This window comes from Centruroides vittatus, unplaced genomic scaffold (assembly GCF_030686945.1).
Source record: "Centruroides vittatus isolate TY-2023 unplaced genomic scaffold, ASM3068694v2 contig_979, whole genome shotgun sequence".
In the NCBI taxonomy this organism is placed as follows: Eukaryota; Metazoa; Arthropoda; class Arachnida; order Scorpiones; family Buthidae; genus Centruroides; species Centruroides vittatus.
In genome coordinates, this window is record NW_027122650.1 from 2,434,894 (window position 1) to 2,456,639 (window position 21,746).

General features: G+C 32.2%; 1 protein-coding gene across 1 annotated transcript; it reads right to left on the minus strand.

The window, feature by feature from the left end:
- Positions 1-836: 836 nt before the first annotated feature.
- On the minus strand, positions 837-2,030 carry LOC136985816 (uncharacterized). The gene has a single exon (XM_067283176.1). The coding sequence runs from the start codon at positions 2,028-2,030 to the stop codon at positions 837-839; it is 1,194 nt and encodes a 397-aa protein (XP_067139277.1).
- Positions 2,031-21,746: the final 19,716 nt, after the last annotated feature.

Sequence of the window (21,746 nt, forward strand, 5' to 3'; positions counted from 1 at the left end):
TTTAAAAAAATTCTCACTCTCTTTTAACGTACCCACAAAATATAAACTCCTTAGAATTAGGAAAAGGAATTGGTGGCGAAGTTGTGCCACCTTTAATTATTGGTGACTCTGCTTTTCCTATACAGCCAACTTTGATGAAACCGTTTCCAAATAAAACAGAGAATGAAATAGAAAAAAACATTCAATTTTAGATTATCCAAAGCTTGATGAGCAGTGGAAAATGCCTTTGGAAGATTAAAAGCAAGATTTCGAAGACTTTCTAAACGAATGAATAATAGGATTTTTATTTTTATTTTAAATAAAGATGGGTGAAAACTCAGGACTAGGCCTACTCATGGGTATTGCCTGAGTGTGAAAATGAAGAAAAGTTGAGTAAAGACGAAGGGGAAAGAAAGGGGATAGGAAAGTGGGTGAAAAGGAAAGGTTACATGGGCGTCTTGCCGATTTTATAAAAGAAACATAAATTATGTACATGCGGCACTGGGCCGTTTGAACAAATCCTAAAAATACACAAAATATAACCCTACAAACTTATGCCTGCAGTAAATATGATACAGATATTTACAGTCATTTGCAGTCATAGATTACACAGCAATTACATACAAAGCAAGGATAAACGACTGCTTGCCGTTACACATTGCAGATACACTCTAAGAGAAACAATAATAAATTAATAAATTGTACATACAGTGTTGTATACAAAAGAAAACAAAGCACCGCTTAACTCTGACTAGGAGTTATTGAAAATGAACAGTACACGATACAATTATAATGTGTGCACGAAGGTTGAAGCACAAAACAGTACTTAAAACACAACGAAAGTTGAAGCAGTTCTTTCATGTGAAGCTTGGCTCCAATGCTCTTGTTTCTGTAATGAATGTAGTAAGTTCCTTAAATAGTTCACCATTAGATACTAGGCACCTTAAAGGGCATGGCCAATTATGACCATGTTTCAGAGTCTTGTAGATGAGCCTTGTTCTGTTCCTGTCGTACATATTGCACTGAAAAATGAAATGTTCCACGTTTTGAACAGAAGATCCATCGCACTCACAAATGTCATCCTCGCTGTGCCCGAACCTATGTAAATAGTATTTAAAGTTTCCCTGGCCGGTGAGTGTTTGCGTTATGGCACTATTTAACTCTAAGTGTTTCGTGCGAAGTCTCTCCAGAACATTAGGAAGAAATTCAAACGTGACTCTTCCTGTTTCACCCTTGCACCATTCGGCCTGCCAAAGAAGCGTAGCAGTGTTCTCAATCAAAGTCCTGATATTGTTGTAAGTAAGCTGAGGATAGATGATCTTCCCTGTTTTCTTGGCATGTTGTTTTGCTATTCTATCGGCCTGTTCGTTCCCTTGCACTCCGCTATGTCCCCTAATCCAAGCGAAGCTTACCTTGAAGTTCCTCACAGCTTGTAAGACTTCATGTATAAGACTGGTCGTATGGCACTGTTTCTTATACCCAATAATCTTTTGTAATGCAGTTTGACTATCGGTGCAAATTCGTACGTGTCCCTTATGATTTTTAAGGTCTCGAATATATACCAGCGCCCGATATATGGCAAACAACTCTGCTTCCGGCACGGTACAATAGTTGGCCAATTTAAAACCAGCTGTGTACTTAAAGTCGGCATTGCCATGAATTGAGTGGACAAAGGAAGCTCCAACATTCTCCCCACTCTTCGACCCGTCTGTGAAAATAAAGTGCATAGGGAATGGATTATCATACATATCTGTGATAAACACATTCTTGTTCCTTGCAGGGTGAGCATAATTGGTCTTTTTTTTGAAATTTCCTTCTTGCTCGAAGGTATTGAGGAGATCCCAATCAAGGTTGGACAGGCAACCAATGTCGGCATATTTAGTCAGTTTGTTAAGATTTTCTGTTGTGATCAAAATGTTGTCTAAAGTCCAGGTCCATGTCAGTATTTTGACTTTGAGATGTAAGGGCATGATACCCGCTAAAACCTGCAGTGCTGCATTTGAAGTGGTCCTATACGCTCTGCAGAGCCGAAGCAATAATGGTCTATGCATTGCCTGTAACTTACGTTTAATATTTATTATGTCTACTCTCTCCCCCCAGAACGGGGCACCATATAAAATGACAGGCTCAATACAGGCCTTGTTAAGCATCCTTATTGCCCTCTCGTTAAAGCCCCAATCTCTGTGGGCCAAACTAAGCAAAGCGTTAGTGTTTTTCTAACTTTGCCTGCAACATAGTCAATATGTTTCGTCCAAGTGAGGCTTTGATCGATCATTAGTCCTAGGTACTTTATAACTTTTACATTTTTAATTCTGTTACCATTCATAGTAATATTAAAGGCTTTTTGCAGCTGTTTCCCTTTTGTGAGGACCATGTTCTCGCATTTATCGTAGTTTATTTCGAGTTTGTTTTCTTTACTCTATGCATATATCTTGTTTAGTATTGCATTGGCCTTTTCTTGGAGTCTTTTGCCGTTCTTATTTGAGATCATAAGCACCGTATCATCGGCATAACCCTGTAACTTCCATTGATTGCAGTTATTCTCATTCAACTTAAGTAAGTCATTATAAACTATGTTCCACAGACCCGGGCCTGACTTCGAGCCCTGTGGACATCCTCTATTAATTGAACGGATAATATCTGCCCTTTTGTGATACACACCCGCAGTTCTTTCCGACAAATAGCTCTGAAGAGTTACATAAAGATTTCTAGGGCATTTAGCTTCTTTTAACTGATTGAAAATCGATGGCCACCATATGGTGTTAAATGCATTGCGGTAGTCTATTGAAATGATGAGAGCATGTTCGTTGCGACTCCAGGCCTGTTTGATGAAATGTATAAGAGAGTGGATTGCATGATAGGTAGAGCGGCCCTTGACAAATCCAAATTGACCATTATGCATCCATTTATTTTGGTATAGGTAATAATTAATTCTATCCATAAGTAACCCATCCAGAACCTTTCCGGGTACAGACAAAAGACTTATGGGCCTATAATGGTTCGGTTTAAAATGCGAGTCAGAACCCGGTTTGGGTATGAATTTAATAGACGCTTGTTTCCATATTTTCGGGAAGTGTCCCTTTTCCAGACACTTGTTGAATGTGTACACAAATGCCATTGGCACAGAGTTGAATGCATGCTTAAGCATCTCTGGGGTCACCCCATCAATCCCAGGTGCCTTCTTCTTTTTAATAGTCTTGATCGCCCTCTGAACTTCGTTAAAGGTGAATCGTCGATCCTCGTCCGTGGTAGGAGGGTTAGAGGTTTCATTCCTAATCCTTTCTTGGTTACTATTGTCCTCTTCCTCACAATCAATAGGGAAGTGTGTGTCTAACATATAGTTCATAGTTTCATTGTAGTCTTGTGTGTAAGTACCATCCGTTTTCACTATGTTGGCCGGTATTTCGTTGCCAGATTTCTGTTTGCGTACAACATAATAGGGCTCGCTCCACACATTTTGTTTACTGACTCTGGTGCAGAAATCTTGCCATGCTTTGGTGCGTGCTTTATTTATATCCGTTTTATACTTGTTAAAGCTACTTAGGTATTCTTGTCTTTTTTGCGCTTTCCTGTCTGGGTCTGTCTCTATCCGGAACCTCTTTTGTAATTTACGTGTTTTCCGTCTCTGTTCGGCGAGGTCCTCATTCCACCAATGAGCCCCTTTCCTGTTAATCTGCTTAAATTTCGTAGATAAGTGGTACGCTTCGATAATGGAAGTATTAAGGTGCTCGGCCAAAGAATCAATGTCCGTAATGTCATAAATCTCTTGAGATGCCCACAGATCGCTAAACCAATTTTTGAATACATCCCAGTCAGTGTGACCTTTAATATACTTTTCAGATCTTAATAGTGGGGTGTTGACAAGTTTCCACACAATGTAGCGATGATCGCTAGCACTAACTTCCTCGAGAGTTTCGCAGCTGTTCATGTGGCTGAGAGCAAGTCTATTAGCCGCACAAATGTCCACCCAACTCTCTCCTCTGTCTGTGAAGAAAGTTGGCAGGTCGCTCGAGTTACATGAAACCATGTCATGGCTTGATAGGAAATCTATTAGAATTCTGCCTCTTATATCTTCAATCGGACTGAACCACGTAGGCGACTTAGCATTGAAGTCTCCCGCAAGAATCCAAGGAGAGTTATTAATTTTGTGACTAATGTTGTCTAGTTTTTGCAGAATGTCTTGAATATCTTCATAAGGAGAGCTGTAAGCTGAAGTAATGAATAAGTGTCTATTCATATAAGTTATCTGAACAGTCGTAATACAGTCAGTGCTGAATAATGGGCAGAAGTCCATATTTATATCTTTGTTCGGGGATAAAATCCCAGTTTTAGGCCTATCATACAAATTGTTAGGAGGGAAGACTTTCCAGCCTCCAAAGCGAACAATGCAGCCAGATATTGTGTACGGTTCTTGTAGAACTATTATATCTGCCCTTTTTTCCTCCACAGTCTTAATCAGCAAGGAAGAGGCTGCCTTGCATTTTTCTGCATTCAATTGAACAACGGTGATATTATTGTTTTGATTGAAGGGAGCATTAGTAACAGATGGATATGAATTCTGAGTATGATTTCCTGTTGTATTAGACCCCATAGTTTGTCTGTCTAATTCTTTGATTCCTTAATTTCTGTAGTGTGGGGCATTTTCTATCATAGGCGTTATGATTCGTTGGAATTCTCTTTGCCATTGGCTGTCCTCTATTGAAACGCATGCAATTTATGCAGCAAGGAGTATTTTGTTTCTCGCTGCATTCTGCGAATTTATGGTCCTTAGTACAGTGACTGCAATGGGTATGTTCAGTGCAGTCCTTAGCCATGTGGTTATATCCTGCGCATCGGAAACACCTAATAATAGGTACGTAATCATCTACTTTAACATTAGCCCATTCCAAGGCGATATGTTTATGCTGAATCAGTAAGTTTCTGATGGAGGGTTTTACCGACAACACTATATGGCGACAGTTATCTCTGACCTTGCCTTTCTCTATTGATGTACTAATTCGACAAGAATTTAGAAGTTCGTCTTTACTGATACCTTCCCATATGTCGTTTTGGTTGAACATTGTGTTCTTAAGTTGTTCTGACTCTACAGAATATGGTACATTTAAGAGAATCATACGTGGTCGTCTACCCTCTGAGACATGGCATCAAATCTTGTCTTTGATTGTTGTTATATTTTCGATTGTCGCAGGTAATTTTTCACCATCCTTGTCATCTCCCACACCTGGAAGCAGGCCCCTTCATTTCGAATTCTTCTCACACCCTTTACTTTAATGCCTATATCTGACGGCCGGATTTCCGACAGAATGGTATTAACTATGGGATGGATGTCTGTTTGTTCGTCTTGTTCACCTGATGCCGGATAAACTAAGACAGCATGACTGCCACTAACCCCTTCATGAAGAAGCTTAGTGGAAAGCGATTGTGTAATTGTCTTAGTCGTATTGCTTGCATTGTTATTAGATTTAACCACTTGAGCATAGGATTTATAAAGTCTACCAGATAGCCCATTGTTTTCCGCAACTTGCTGTATTCTGCCATTTCCTCCAATTTTTTCTCTATTTCTTCTCAGTTCTCCAAGAATTCCGTGCATTTCGTACAGGTGACCATGCATTTTCGCAACATACTCTCTTATTTCTGCCCGGTGTTGTACCTTGATAGTACTACTGGTATGCGCTGGGCAAAGATCTAACACCTTCCTCAGAAAATCATCTGCCTGTTTAAGAAGATCATATTCTATGGGAATAGAAGATGTGGTCTCCGAATGTGCTGTCTCCAGAGCGAAATCCTTCCTCAACTCCTCTTCAGGAATGGGTCCTAAAACAACTGACACCTTATTACACTGCTTTTCTACCATTGAAAACCCCAGAAGTGTGTTTGTGTATACCTAATGCCTCCCAAACTGAAGGGAAGTACTGGACAGTTGAACTTATGTTCCACAATTTCTGTACTGTCAGGTAAAACACCCAGCAGCACAAAAGGAAAAGATAGTACTAAAATTATCTAAAATTAACTTAACACTAATACAGAAGATGACACAGTAGTTGACAGAAGAAGCAATTACAAAGTTAGAATCGATGACGTCACTTCAGTAACGGCTTTAAATCCGTTGGAATAACCGTTAGATCCGCTGAGTTCAACGACCGTGTTATTACACTAAAACTGGTGGGCCTAGAACACCCAAATTTCCACACTGTACTTAAGTGGTGCAGAAGTAACTGAATCCGGTTTCCTTTCCGGTTTAGCGTGTCACGTCTTCCGGATAACCGATCTCGGAAGAGTCACTTTTCTTCCGGTCGTAAACTTCGGACTTAAGGAGCTAGGGCCCGAAATTTGGAACCATTCGACTCTTCTTGTCGAGACGCATCCGATGATATAAAAAGTTTCACTGTACTCACAACATTTACTGAATAAACACCTGAATAATAGGATTGATATATCAAAACAATTTATTATAACTTGTTGTATATTACATAATTTGTGTGAGAAGAGTAATGATCCAGTAGAGGAAACATGGCTTAATGAAATAAACCAGTCTGATAATTCATCGGAGAGAATTTGTGTTATAGGAATAAACAACAACAACAACAGCGATTTCAATTAGAAATGCTATTGCGAGAAGTTTTAAGAATGAAGATTAAGATTATAAGGATTTTAAATTATGTTTTCAAAACAAGATTTATTACAGAACAATACTCAAAAGTTAACTAAAATATAATTGTACTTTAAATTCTGACATTGCTAATATTAAATAATGTATAAAATTGTAACTAAGTATCTGTTTGTTCTAAAATCATTAATATAAATTAATTTTTATGTGAGCAGTTCTCATAACTTGAGTGTTAAATGAAACTCCTTGTAACTGCAAATTCTTTTTAAACAAGCTCTTGCTTAACTCTTAATTATCTAAAATTTAGAGTTTTAGTCTGTTATAGCAACAATTCTTTATTTATCAAATGCTTTAGACTATCTATTATAAGTAGCCATCATCGTAAATGGGTTGATCACCCACAGTCAAACATTGATAGAGATAGCATATATAAAATGTCACTCGTCTTTCTTCAAATTTTATGGTGAGACATAAGTTCAAAACAGAGGAGATCCTATGGGCAGTCCCATGGCAGATTTACTATATGTGAACCAGTACTAAGAGATATGGAAAAGACTTATTCCTAAAATCAAAAATAATATTTTATTATATAGGCGCTATGTAACGACGTACTGATCATATGGAACGCAAAACCGGATATACAAAACTTTATCAACACAATCTATAGCAATCCAAACGGATTAAAAACAGCCCTGGACTAACTCCGTAATAAAGAAGCGCACTTCCTAGATCTAAACATCATTCCTAATAAATGGGGAGATACGCATAAAGGTGTTTTGTTAAACCAAAATCCCACCCATTATACATCCCTTGCTGCTCGAACGATCCTCCCAGATAGAAAACCGCAGCTTTTCAAGCCCTTATCATAAGGGCTTACACACATTGCACAGATATAAGGGACACCATAAAACAATTGATCAATATCAGAAACATAGCAGCCACTCGCGGATACACCAAACACCAACATCTTAGATAATACATCCAATCACAGGAGATTCCACGAAAAAGAAACTTCCTCTCTCCTTGACCACACCGGTAATATACAATAAGTTGCTATTGATAGATAACACTTTCGGAAAAGCTAATTAGATGGGACAACAAACAAGTAACGTATATGGGCAATAATGCAAGTCTTAAACTTGTATTGTTGTCCTTACAGATTAGTTGTTTGTTGCGTAACGACTAGAACCCAATCAATCCTATCACAATCCCAGGAATGTATGAAGTACCCTTGACTCCAGGAAAACAGAGTCAGCAAATGTATAGGATACACATTCCGAAACCTTCCTACCAGACTCAGGGAGCATCAGCACGAAGTACGTAAAAGCACTACAACGCTGGCTATTAAGGTAATGGTAGAATATACTACATTTCATGGACACAAGACTAAAAAAGTTGTAGGAAACAATACACCGGAAAAACTCTAAAAAATAACTGTACACAAACACAGTATTAATAATTCATGTATTAATCATAATGATGCCACTAGCTTATTCGCAGCATGGAAACCTACACACTGGTACACGTTCAATAATTTGTCAGTGATTGTTACAATTGTTTGCATTTTATGATTTATTTATTATTATGAGTTATATATTTTTGTATTTTATGGTTTCTTTATTATTATATTTTGTATGTTTTGTATGTTATTTTATGTTGTTATAGTTATTTCTCCTGTATTCATATTTAAAACACTGTAGAAATAACTTTAAAATTTAAATTCAAAAAAGGATTCTATTACATATTCGATCCTGAAGATGGATATTTAAATAGTCGAAAACATTTGAGAAATAAAGAATTTTGCTGGTACAGGCTAGAACTCTTTAAATTTTACACTTTACTCTAATTTAGACAGTTTATTAACAAAATTACCTACTCATCTCAGAATATTGAGATTATTTTTAATTGTTCTAATTAAAATAAAAATTCCACGTACCAATTAATACCCTACAGTTAAATCTGGGATTATATAATAATTTGTTAATAATTTTATTCACGCGTATATAAATTTTCATAAGAAAGCAATTAGTTTGTTTCAGTTGAATGCATTTAATTCGGATTACACGAAGTTTCAGTTGTACGAAGATGAAAGAGTAGGAGAGAAAGGTTACCTTATCCTGTCAATCCAATCTAATTTCTTGGTGATATATTTTGGTATATTCGGAAATTGTTTTACGAAGTTTGTGTACATTTCGATCAAGATTTCATGAAAATGATTAATTTCTTCATTTGAAAAATTTTGTATTATCGACGAGTAAAAATAAAGCATAAACATAATAAATAAATCCTTCCAATCTAAACTACAGCAAAGAAAAATTAATATTTATAGCACAGATTAATCATCGTATGTCTTATTAGCATCATTAGAGGAATTATATTTTGTTTAAACAATAATAACATCGATCTAGTTCGTTTAATAAGTGATTTTGTAATAAATAAATTATAACTTATTCCGTTGTATTAATATGTAAAGCAGCTTAAGGTAAGTTTAAAAATTCATAGATATTGATTAAGTAATAAACAAGGCGAGTCAAAAGTTCCTTGTGCCCTTTTAATTCCTAAGGTACTGAAGATATAGAAAGTTTGTTAATGCATTTACATAGGAAGTCACCTATGGGAAATCGAATATGACCTTGTTTTTGTTAGCCATAAAAATAATTTTCAAGGTCAACAAATCAAGATCACATGTGATTTACTCTTCATTTGTTAAAGAAAGAGAGAACCGATTATAATAGAAACCATGGAGTAGTGATGAACAGGGTATGCTTAGATAAATGACAATCATGGAAAATAGAATACACATTTACAATGTTGTATTCTCATTTACGAGTATGTGATTATTTAAAGTAATAATTAACTTTAGTTAACGACATAAGTTACTTAGAGAAGGAAAAGTTATAGTAAAATAATTACTAAAAATTAATATATTTTCAATTATCACAGAAATAAAAATCATTTTCTTATATATTAATACTAAACTTTTGAAAAAATAAAATAAATTCAATTTATTTAAGAGATAAACAACTATGCCATACAATTAAAGACGCGAGTAGATGAAGGTGTTATGTTATTCATTCAAAACCCAGTTGTCTTGCATTGATGGTGTATCGTATCCGTCTTTCACAGACCGCCATCAGAAAAATTACATGACAGTGTACTACTCTCTAGATATATTTATACCGAATATAATAAAAACTTGAACATCGATACACTCAAAACTTTAATTTCGTAATATAACGCCTTCTTCTACACGTGTCTTCAATTTAAACTCTGTATGCTATTTTCCATATAGATGAAGTAATGTTCAAAATAACCACCCAGTCGGTTTGACGAAACACAAAGTTTATATTTACAATAAACATGTGCAAAATAATACAATTTAGAGTTACAATTACTTATGCACAAACACTAGTCCAAACAACAACCGACTATTCCCGTACACGTTCGTCGAAAGAACTCCTTACGATCAAACAGACTCGTAATTAACAAAACCTCCGAGTCAGGAACAAGTTCGTACTCCACCACTGGGGTTTACTTTCCCCAGAGTTCCGTAACGTCCAACGAGAGAGAGTTAGTTAGCACTTCGATAACGACGATCTTAATCCGATCCGATCCGATTCTCCCGATCCGAACTCAGCCGATCCCGATACGAACTTGTTCCCGCCGAAACTACTGCTTAAATAGTGTCCGGCGTTTGAATCGTTCGCCAATCAAATTTGAATGTTTCCACAACGTCTGGCCAACGGTCATTTCCCGCCAGCCAATCGTCCGTCTGTCGTCGACTTGAAACTCAACGGTTCTTCCAACGGTCGTTTCCAACGGCTTTTCCGCTATGAAAGTTCGTTATAATAAAATCGCTTCCCTAGGCGATTCCAAACCCTACAGATGATAACTAATTTTTGTTTTTATTGCTTAGGATACGGTTGTTTTTCTTATTTCTGTTCTAATGTTTCCTAAATTGTAATTGTATTAAATTCGCAATTCTTCTGTTTAAGAAATTTATTAACATGTCTACTGTTTCTATTGATTGGAATGACGACTTTTTTTCTAAATTCAAATAGATTTTTATTACGATTGTCAGTGTTCGTCTTGCTTTTCTGAAGTGAGAGACTGATCATTCATTTTATGAACTACGTCAATCTCACGTATCCTTTTTCATTTCTAAGCATGCTTTGCTTATTCGGTAATATTTTTTCTGTCTACATTAACAAAGTCTTAAAATAAAACGACAATTTCAAAGGATTAATTTATTTATTTTTTCTGTCAAAATTACCAACTCAGCAGAGTTACCCATTCAGATGCACGTTCCTACATAGCTAAGATTCCCGACCGTGAGCTACTCGTAGACCTGATGCTTTGAAGAAGGTTTGTACTATTGGATACTTTTGAAAGCTTCTAGTCTACATTTTTTTCATCATTATCTACTAGATACTTCTTTAATTGAAAATTGTAGTCCCAAACTTTTACATCACTAGGTGCTTTTTCATGTAAACATATTCAAATTTTGCTCCAGAGCATTTTAAAATAAATTAGTTACAGTAAGCGTCGAAACCCTTATGCAATGTTTGTACTTCTGCTCAGTTGTAGATTTCATCGATGTAGTCCATGTCTATTTTCGCCCATCTGAACCAACTCTATTAATTCATTCATTCATTTGACCATACTATAGTATGGTCAAATGAATCCGAAATTAGTATCCGATCTTCTTTAAATCCGATCTTCTTCCAATCTTCTAAGGTCCAGTATTTATAGCGTTTGGCAATATTAAGACGTTTTTATTTATGTACTTTGGTAAGTTTAGGCTTCTTGGGCTTTCAAATGAATGATCAAATCTAGCCACAAATACGTTTAAAATATTTGTGGCTAGTTGTCACTTCTGTTCTTAAGCCATGTTTCAATTCCCTGTTTACTTGTGATGATGTATCGCAACGTCCATTCGTTATCAAACGTTTCTGTTTTGAATTTCAACGATTTTTTTCTGTCATCTCTTAAATTTTCGTGACATGGTAACTCACTGTTTTTTATTCTGGATACAGTCCAACGCACAACGTCAACTTCTAATGCTGTTTTTTCAACAGAAAACTTTTCTTCGCAGGTTCACAATACGGAGTTTCTTTTCATTGGAAAGCTTCTTCATAATGACGCATTTCAAGCAGCAGCTCGTTTGCATAATTATACGCTAATATCTCGTTAATATGCACGAAATTACATTGTTTAATGCTGGTGTTATAACAAATTAATTTACGCGTCAAAATCTTCCCAATGCAACAAGCAGAATTATATGCACCATAGATATTTAAAAAATATGACAATTATTTAAAATTTTTGTTATGTGAATATTGTAATAATCTTACAGCTGATTTATTTCCTTTTACTTTAGCATATCGAATAGTTTTTGCTATTTTTCTATAGTACATACGAACTTTGAGAAGTTTTTGACGTTTACTGTATACCTTTTTTTTCTATTCACCCGAAGTACAGTACAATGAAAAAAGGTGACTGGCAAAAAGTTTGAAATTGCACAAAGTGAAAATTCAATTTTAATGTTTTACAAGTATGTGGTTTGCAAAATTGCTCAATATTTTGCTTTAATCGGATAAAGCGACTTTAAAGTTAATGATTCTAGCATAGAATTTAGTGCTCTTTAAAACGAGCTATATTTCAGAATACGGGAATTTATATATGATCAACAATTAGTTATTCATGATTTGCGTTTTTCCAAATATAGGGCTCTATGTTTTGACATTAAAAAACCTGCAACTAAGGAATCAAGGCCAATATTGAAAAGTAAAAATTGCCCTCTAAGAAGTGTTCTCGGCATCATTCCTACAAAGTTTCTTCACCAGGGTTGGACTGGAAAGTATCGGAATTTCCCAGGGACCATCGTCTTCAGAGGACTAACGGACTATCGTTAAAAAAATTAATACAAGATAATAATATAATAAGAATAAAACACGGCACTAGTGAGTTTAAAATTTTATATTATTTTCATAGTACCAATTCCTTGGAATCCCACGCGAATCTCTTTTGTTTATTACATTGTTGCTAATCGCTTGATTATGACCCATGCAACTATTTAAAAAATGCTCGTTTCAGGAAATAACATTTACGTGATATTCGGGTGGCCGAAGCGGAGTTGCAAATGAAGAAATTAAGAAAGAAAAATTGATATTTTTGTTTTAGAAAGCAAAAAGAAATGCGAATGTAAAAGTTGACGATTCAGTTCGTACTCTTCAGTACTATTGCACAAATGTTCTTTTTTCTATCATAGGGTCTATGGTAAATGTTTAAAAACTTTTCCGATCTTTTAATCAAATAAATGCATATCAATCTGCAACAATGAACTTTAGAGCTAAAATACACATTGTAAAGAGCTTTAGGTCGTTAATATGAGGTATATCCGGCTATCAACGGTATATGAAAATTGATGTATATGTGACATGTTGATGTCTAGCGCAATAGTCTTTAAAGACGTGTCGAAAGTAACGACAAAAATCAAATAGTGCGTCATAAAATTGCGTTTGGAGCAACTTTTTATCAGAATTCCATAAGTTTTAGGGACATGTTCATGTCCCTAAAACTTAAAAGAACATAAAGTAGGACAAAATTTACGTAAAATGTGATCGGTTCGATAAATATGTAAATATCTCGATAATCGTTTCCCTGTCTAAAATTTCCTTATCATTTTATGTAGGGAGTCAAAAAGATACTTTGCAATATTAAAATTTTGCAACAATTCCATGTCAGGTTCACTGACGATCGATCTGCGTATATAGTTTTATGTGTAGCCCTGATAAAGTGCTTCGTTCGACGTAAATTTCCGCACTTCGTAAATATCCACTGATCGTTATGTAATAACTTTTAGGTGGACTCCAAAGTTTATGCAGGAGGTAGGCCTACGCATGTTTCTGTTGCTCCTGTCAAAGTGAGCAGTGTCGTACCAGATAAAAATTATCTTGAGACATCGAGGCATAAATGTTCACATTGCTGAGCACTTCAGTTCTCTTCAGAGATCTCGGCGCAATGGTGCCATAATAGCAAAGTGTCGTAGCCACCTTATGTATCACTCTCCTGTACTCATGTCTTCCGTACTTTCCATGGCTTAAGGATTTTGTCATCGAGATAATAAGTAGCTAGCTTCTATTGTTTTTACCACTTTAAACGTGGTATGCAAAGACATTTTATAATCAATTTTTGTAGTTGATATTGGGACCGTCAATACATTTTACGTAGTCCAGATTACAAGTAACTTTTGATAGACATTAAATTTCAATTTTTAATCATAAATTTACTTCTTTCTATTCAACGTCTTATCCCGTAGACACTACACGTAGCCTACCGCGAGTTTATATTAATTTAATTTCCGGTTCCACAATTGTAACGTCAACTTTACAATGATGATGTTATATTTATACCTGCGGACAACTATGTAATATATTATATCGTTTAATGAGTCAATTTTTTTAATGCGGATCAGTCATTTTTCAAAGAAAATAATTAGATTTTGTTCGGTATTTAAATTAATCTGCTGTGGAGAATCGATTTATCTTCTACAGAAAGAGTATATAAGATGACAGGTTACTATTTTTTTGTGTGTGTGTCTGTGTATGTGTGTGATAAATTTTAAATTAAAGTGTCAATTTTTCGTAATTTTTGTGTTTTTTTTTTCTCGTTTTTCACTTTTTTACATTTTTGGCATCTTAAATCTATTTCTAAGTAATAAAAATAACGATTTTATTGAATAATATCAAAAAAGCGTAATTATTTATTTGAACAGTTCTTCGTTTTTTTTTATTTTCTGCAAACTATAAAAACTTCTAAAAAATCAAATAAATAATTTGTTAATGTAACTAAATTTCCAGTAGAATAACACGGCAAATGCAAAAATAGACACCAGAATTATGTAAGACAAGTATTAAAACTGTGTTCCGCGGAATCCTAGGATTCAGTAAAGATATTTCGGGAATATTTATTGTATTATTTTTATTAAAAATGTTAAATACTTGAATTTCTAAACGATATCTCACGTAACTATGAGAAGCTTTACTACTTCGAAAATAAAAGCAGCATTAAAATCTTTTACATAATTTATTTCTTCAAACTTTATTGTTTATGGCTCCACAAAAATAATACTCACGTCTGAAGGTGCTTTACTACTTTCTTACGCAACTCCAAGCAAAGCTCCCATATTAATTAATTAATTATTATTAAAAGCTGTTATTTAACTTGCTTTGTATCATGTTCTCAAATTTTATCCACTTAAAATTAAGATGAGAGGGTTGAAAGTTTGAAGACATAAAATGACTAATGACAATGCATTTTAGGGGGTAATCCCACCCGCATTTTTGAAAAGAAATGACCAAAAATATAATTCAATCAGTATCATTGTTTATTTAAATCACAGGCGATTTAAATAAACAATATTATTTCTGATCTTTAAGACTTAGTTGCTGCATCCATAAATCTAGTATAATAAGTCCTGTTAATTGGTAAAGTACTAGTAGGCGAGATAAATTTAAGTTAACGACACAAAGGCATATTAATTAATACTACATACGGTCTTCAAAATTTTAACATACTAACTCTATAAATTATTTAGTTTTACAGAAAAACTTTTACATGCAATTTTAATTAATTATGTGATAAAAATTTATAAATAAAAATAAAAAAATGAACATTTATATATTAAATTTTAGTGAATAATAAATAAAAGCAAAAATAAAATTTTTAATTAATATTTTTTCCTTTTATTAAACGAAACCAGTTTGTTTACTTCAAATATTCACTTAGAAACTTGATAAATTCTAACTCATCTGTTTTATTATTAACCTCATTTGTAAAGATTTAATTAATTTTAGCTTACTTCATTTTTAAACTATGAAAATTGAAATCTTTTTATTAATTTTGAGAGAAAAACGAAATAAAATTTTAATGTCTTTGTTGTAACTTTACAAATGCTCACATAAAGATTATAAACGATACGATATCAACATCGATAATCCTCTTCGTGAATTTTAATGATTTATGATAAAAAAAAACACTTTATCTCCTTTAACATAATAAAACCGCAATCTTGTCAGTGATTTTAAACTTATTTGAAGATTCGAATACAATCAAAACCACTAAGAAAAATGATTTAAACTTTATATTTAACAAACTCTATTTATCCTATGCCTATTCATGCTTAGGATATTTTCATAAATACAGAGAATAGTTTTATAAAATTTTTGATGCCATAGGGTTAGAATTTTAATATTTAATTAAACAAAAAGCACAGCATTTTTAGGTGTATATTTGAACTTTCTAAAAACAGTTGATTATTTTCATACATTTTAGTTTTTCTCTCTTTTATACAAATGGAATGAATGCCAAGTAGCAAAATTTGTTTAATTAATAGTAACAATATTAATTACTGTTTAATTACAAATCATTAAAGTTTCACTTCGGATTCGTAGCACGTTTATTGTAGAGTTGAAATAATTTAGCGAAATTCTTTGGGGAGAAAGATGTAGAGCAGTTTCTTAAGTCGTGTTCTAAGCGATGTGAACAGGCGTTTCATGAAAAATCGTATTTAATACTTAAAAATTAAAATAAAATAAATGAATTTTGTATATTTGTAGCATTACGCCACTTTTCTATCACTGTACTGTATTATTATTTTGATTATTTATTTAGTGATATAGGTTAATAATTCAAGTAGACAGTGGCATACTTTATTTTGTCTCGGATAGATATTTGTATAAAGAAATATTCGTAAAGATAATAATTTTTAAGCTTCTTAGTAAATGTCAATAAGTTTGCCAAAAATCTCCACTACTTCAAGGCAGATTATTTAAATTTCATTCGATGAAATGGATAGTCAGCATAAGGAGTATCTTTTATATTTGGAAGTTAGGTGGCTATCCACAGGCAAAGTATTCGGAAGACTTTTTAAACTTCGTTGTTAACTACTGCGATCCTCTGCCTCTGGTAACTAGGGATAAACTTTTAATGACTTTTTGACTAATTCTCATTGCTAATTAGACTTGTGTATCTTAAGAATATGTATCAGATATTTTTCTAAATAAAATGATACTAATCTGTTATACAAGAGAAAAATTTAACAATTTTTAACCCAAAAAATAAAATTTCATTCTTAAAAAACCAGCAACGAGTTGCTTAACTTTTCCGGCAACATTTAAATTTTTGGTGGCGCCATCTGTTATCATATTTTATTTTAAAAACTTTGTATTTTTAACTACTGTATTATCAAATGGCAAAAAGCTTAATTTTGAGGGTAGGGATGAGTTTTATAAAAAACTGAAATGATAATAACTTGTATCATTTATTGTGACATCGTCACAATGCCTGGCTGTAATATTTAATCATATTTTTATTCATTTAAAATACATCCTCTCCACCTCAAATTAGTAGTGTATTGCCTCTGTACTACATCATACTTTAACAATAGAGTGCCGGTCATCTATTCGTAGGAAAATTTGTTTAAATTGAAATAACATGACTTTCGGTTTGCATCGGAAGTTCTTATATAGTTAATTGGGGCCTCATGTCCCTACGGTTTCCATATCTGGTCTCGGATTTCATCTATCTAACTCCGTTCTCGAGATTAAGGAAGGACAGTGGGAATTTATAGGTCTACAATTTTTTCAAATTACAGTTCTATATGTTACTCCTGCTTTATACTCGTACTTTTTACGAATATGTTATATATGATTTTCACAAATACGTTAATGACAATCTATTTGAATATTAATCGCTGTTGGCTTACATCGAAGATAAATACACACGGGTAGACGCGAAATAATTTCGAAAAGTTCTCAGGAAACTTGTCTGATTCGAAAAGGCAAAATAGTGTGACATATTACTAAATCTCTATGCATAACGAAATGCTTATTGCGGAAAATTTCTATCATAAGATAAAAATCTTTAAAAGAAGTAAAACTATGTAATAATGTGAATAGAATTTGGGTCTAACGGATACTGTCTGGACCGGAGAATTTGTCAGCTTAAAAAGAATCCGTTAAGAGTTGCGGTATGTTTTACAATGCCTAGCTGTTTTTAGTCAATCGATACGTGACTTTTATTTTTAAATGTATGATGAGAATAGAAGTTAGAAATAGTCAAAATATTACTATTTTTATGCAAATTATCTAGAGTAGTTTGGAAGTTGTAACGCTAAACATCACTTTTACTAATAGTAAGAAATTAATTAACTTATTTTGAAGAAAAACTCTAGTATAGCTGGGAATGCTCAAAGCAACTTTTACTGTAATGCATTAACTATAATCTATATAGAATTCCCAAACAGGATGATTGCCAATATTCTTAACATGTGATGCATTTATTTTATTCTGCTTCTTTTATGCATTCCCTTAAGTTTCTTAATGCCTTTTTTCCGGAAGGAAAATGAGGCATTAAGAAACTTAAGGGCATTCCGCTGCCGGAGTTAATCTACTGATGTTTGATGTATAATTTCGTATGAATTATACAATATAAGAATATAGCATATACACAGTATTAAAAATATTTAATTTAAGTAATAAAATTTTAATTTTCTTTAATATTAAAAATGTTAAAACTTTAAAAAATTTTTTAAAACTCTTCAAATAAATTTAATAAAGAAATAACTGAATAAATAATAAAAGAACTATTTAAAAACTGTGTGGTTTTACAAATTACTTTAACTTGCAAATAAAATCTAATTACATTAAAATTTAATATCTAAAACTTTCAAAAAAATTCAGATAATAAAGTTTAAGATTTCTAAATGTAAATCTATTAAAGATTTAAAGAACATATACAATAATTGAATACGTGGTGTTGTTCAGTTAAATTTATGAATAATTTTACTGTCAAATTATAATAAGAAATATTTATTTATTCGATAATTAAACAGCTAAACTAAGGCAAGAGGAAGGAAAGAAAAAAATTATTTAAATGAATTGAAAATTTAAATATTTTAATATTAATAGCAAAGTAAATATCAGAATTGTTTTATATTCAGTATCATATGATTGTATAAAAATATAATTATATTTTTATACAATCATAACGATGCACTTAATTTTAAATTATATACAGTCTGACACTTCATTATGGTTATAAATTAAATTAAAAAATTATACTTTATAAATATAGAAATAGGGTACTCGTTTATATTATTTATAGGCCTATATTTAAATGTCAAATCAGAAAGTTTACGAATTATTTGTTTATTTATTTACGAACAATATAAAATAGATAAACATTTTCTCCCTAATTTAGAACACAAAATAATAAATCCGATAGTAGAAAAATTTTAAATACAAATATAATAACAATCTCAAAAGAATTATGATAAATTTTCTTCAATATTAATTTCAATTAATTTAAAATAAGTTCTGTTCCAATCATTAATTAAAAGAATTATTAACTAAAGATTAAATTAATGATTTATATTTACTATTTAGTTTTCTCATCACTGTAATACTAAGATATTCAGTCAACAGAAACAATTAACATTCAGCTCAAATGATCTCGTAATTACGTTTTGGAATAATTATTTAACCTGTCAACACTGTATATGATAATATAATAAAATTATTATTTTAAGCTATCTAAAATCTAAAGCCATCAATTTTAATATCTAGAGAGTTAAGGTAATAAATCAAAATATAAGAAGACAAAGTTTGCAATAAACATTTTATTTCGTTTCTATAATTTTCATTATAGGCTCTATGTATTATGTAAAGATTAAAAGATAATTAAGAAAAAAATAAGACGTTGTAAATAGATATTTTTAAAAAGATTAGAAGTTATTCATAGTAAAATCTGTATAAAATTAAAAATCTTATTTAGTTGTAAAAATAACGATGTTTACAACTTATCTTTCCCGCTTGGAGAATTTCATAACACACGAGACAAAGAAACGAGTGTTATAAAAACAATTATTTAAGTAAATCGATCAATAAGCTACTGAAGGAATGTTATAATTAAAATTAAACATGGATGAAAGATAATTTCGAGGAACAACACTCAATATTTAATGATAAGATTGCAACAAAATGTTGACTGACAATTCTCTCAACAGATTTTTATTTATTTCAGAAAGAATACAGTCTTAGACACATCAATACTATTTTTTTATGAATGCGGTGGTAATGTTATATTAATTAACTGTAAGCTTGAATGGCGCAAAATAATTTTATTTCCAAATATTTTTTAAAATAAATAATTTTTTAACTAAAAATACAAAAATAACAAACAGTTTCGGAATATCCCAATGAGACATTTGAATTGTTTTGAAATATATTATTTTATTTTGTTGTACTGTACAGTACATATAAAAACATTTAATTATTTAATTATTAATGCTAACTTTTATGTAACAAACAACATTACTTATACGAATATAATTTTATTAAAAGCTTGCAGATGCTGCCAAATGCTGTCATTTTATTAAATTGTGTACGTGATATTTGCATGCTTCGATTATTATAATGCAGCTATTAATTACATTATAATTTCAATTAAAATTAATTATTTGCTTCCTGAATTTTTGACCTCAAGCTGAATTTAGTCTGCTTACTTTTACAACTTATTACATTTACATATACTCGTTTTTTTTAGTTTAGAGCAAGTTTTATATTAATAAATATTTATTCAACCGTTTACATTTTAACAATTTTAAGAAGTTTATATTCTAAAAGTTTATCTTATTTCATTCAAACTAAGGCGATTATAAGCGTGATTTAAATATAAAATGTCTTCTAAGAAATGCCCACTTCACGATCTCGAGAGCATCATTATAACAGTCACAACTTTTTTATTAGAAGCCGCATCTCTTTTAAAAGGATGCTCTGACATTATTAACCTTTTACGAGTCTATAATCAAAATATAAAAATAAGAAACACTAAAATATTTGTAAGAATTTTGAGTATTATATTTTTTATTGTTGTCTCTTTCCGCTTTGTGGACACAAAGTGGCTTATTAAAACCATATCCATTGCGAGTTCGGTCAATCCCACAACGAGATGGCCAGGTGTTGAGGTTCCGTGCCACCTTGAAAAATTACTCGACAAGATTCGATCCCGGGCATTCCACGGTGAAAGCCTAATACTTCAACCGAGATTTTTGATTTAAGGATAAGTTGGAATTATATTACTGTAATGCACACGAAGTAAAAAATAGTATTGAAATACAGACTTGTGAGAAACTGCAAGTAATATATTTAATAGATTTAGAGTTACTTAAGATGTACAGTATATGATTAATATTATGACGATTATTAAATTCACATTGATTTCTAGGAACGTAAATGAAATTTTAATCTGGGATTCGCGCCTGACCAACGAGTTGGTCGGTGGAATTTTCCGGGTTTTCTTCACGTGTTTAGCACCTTAATAAAGGCCAGTTTTCCATAGAAAGTTCTTCCCTCTCGACAGGTCACCGTCGTGTTGCGTTGCCTTATCCTAACAAACAAGAACAACTTGAATATGAAATCAATATTAACTCACAACAATGTTAAAAAATTCATACTTATTTCATGTTAAATCTAGAATATCACGATTATATAGATTTTATTTGGTCTTTTCTTTTCTATGCTACTCATATGTCCTGTGTCGTATGTATCATACGACACAGTATAAAAAAAATAATAGGATTTATTCTAAACCAGTTTCATGTATTCCAGTTGTTACAGTTAATAAGCTTTTTGCTTTCGTTACTAAATGGTATATCGAGGTGACACACTACTCATTAACTAACAATTTCCTTAACAAATAACTGAACATGTTATCAAAAGGATCAATGTTCTTTCTTTTCTTTCTTTTTAATCTAAAATTCACTATTTATCTAATTAGGGAAAGATTTTTATTGTCTCTTTTATTTGTTTTTAACATTCGTCTACGAGGTATCGCGTTTTTATTTTTTTTTTCTGTATTTAAGTACTAATTTACATAACAAATAGACTTATATTTGAATTTATTTATACTTTATACTTTTAAGAAAAAACTCTGCAGCTTTCGTTTATAAAAAAGTAAGTTCATACTACAAAATTGGGGGATTTATGGATTTTTCTCAGTAATATTAACTTCAATATTTAACAGTTTAATTTCTTTATGTAGAAATCTTGTACCACTTCAAAGATCGGTTCTATTATTTTTAATAGTAAAAAAGTGA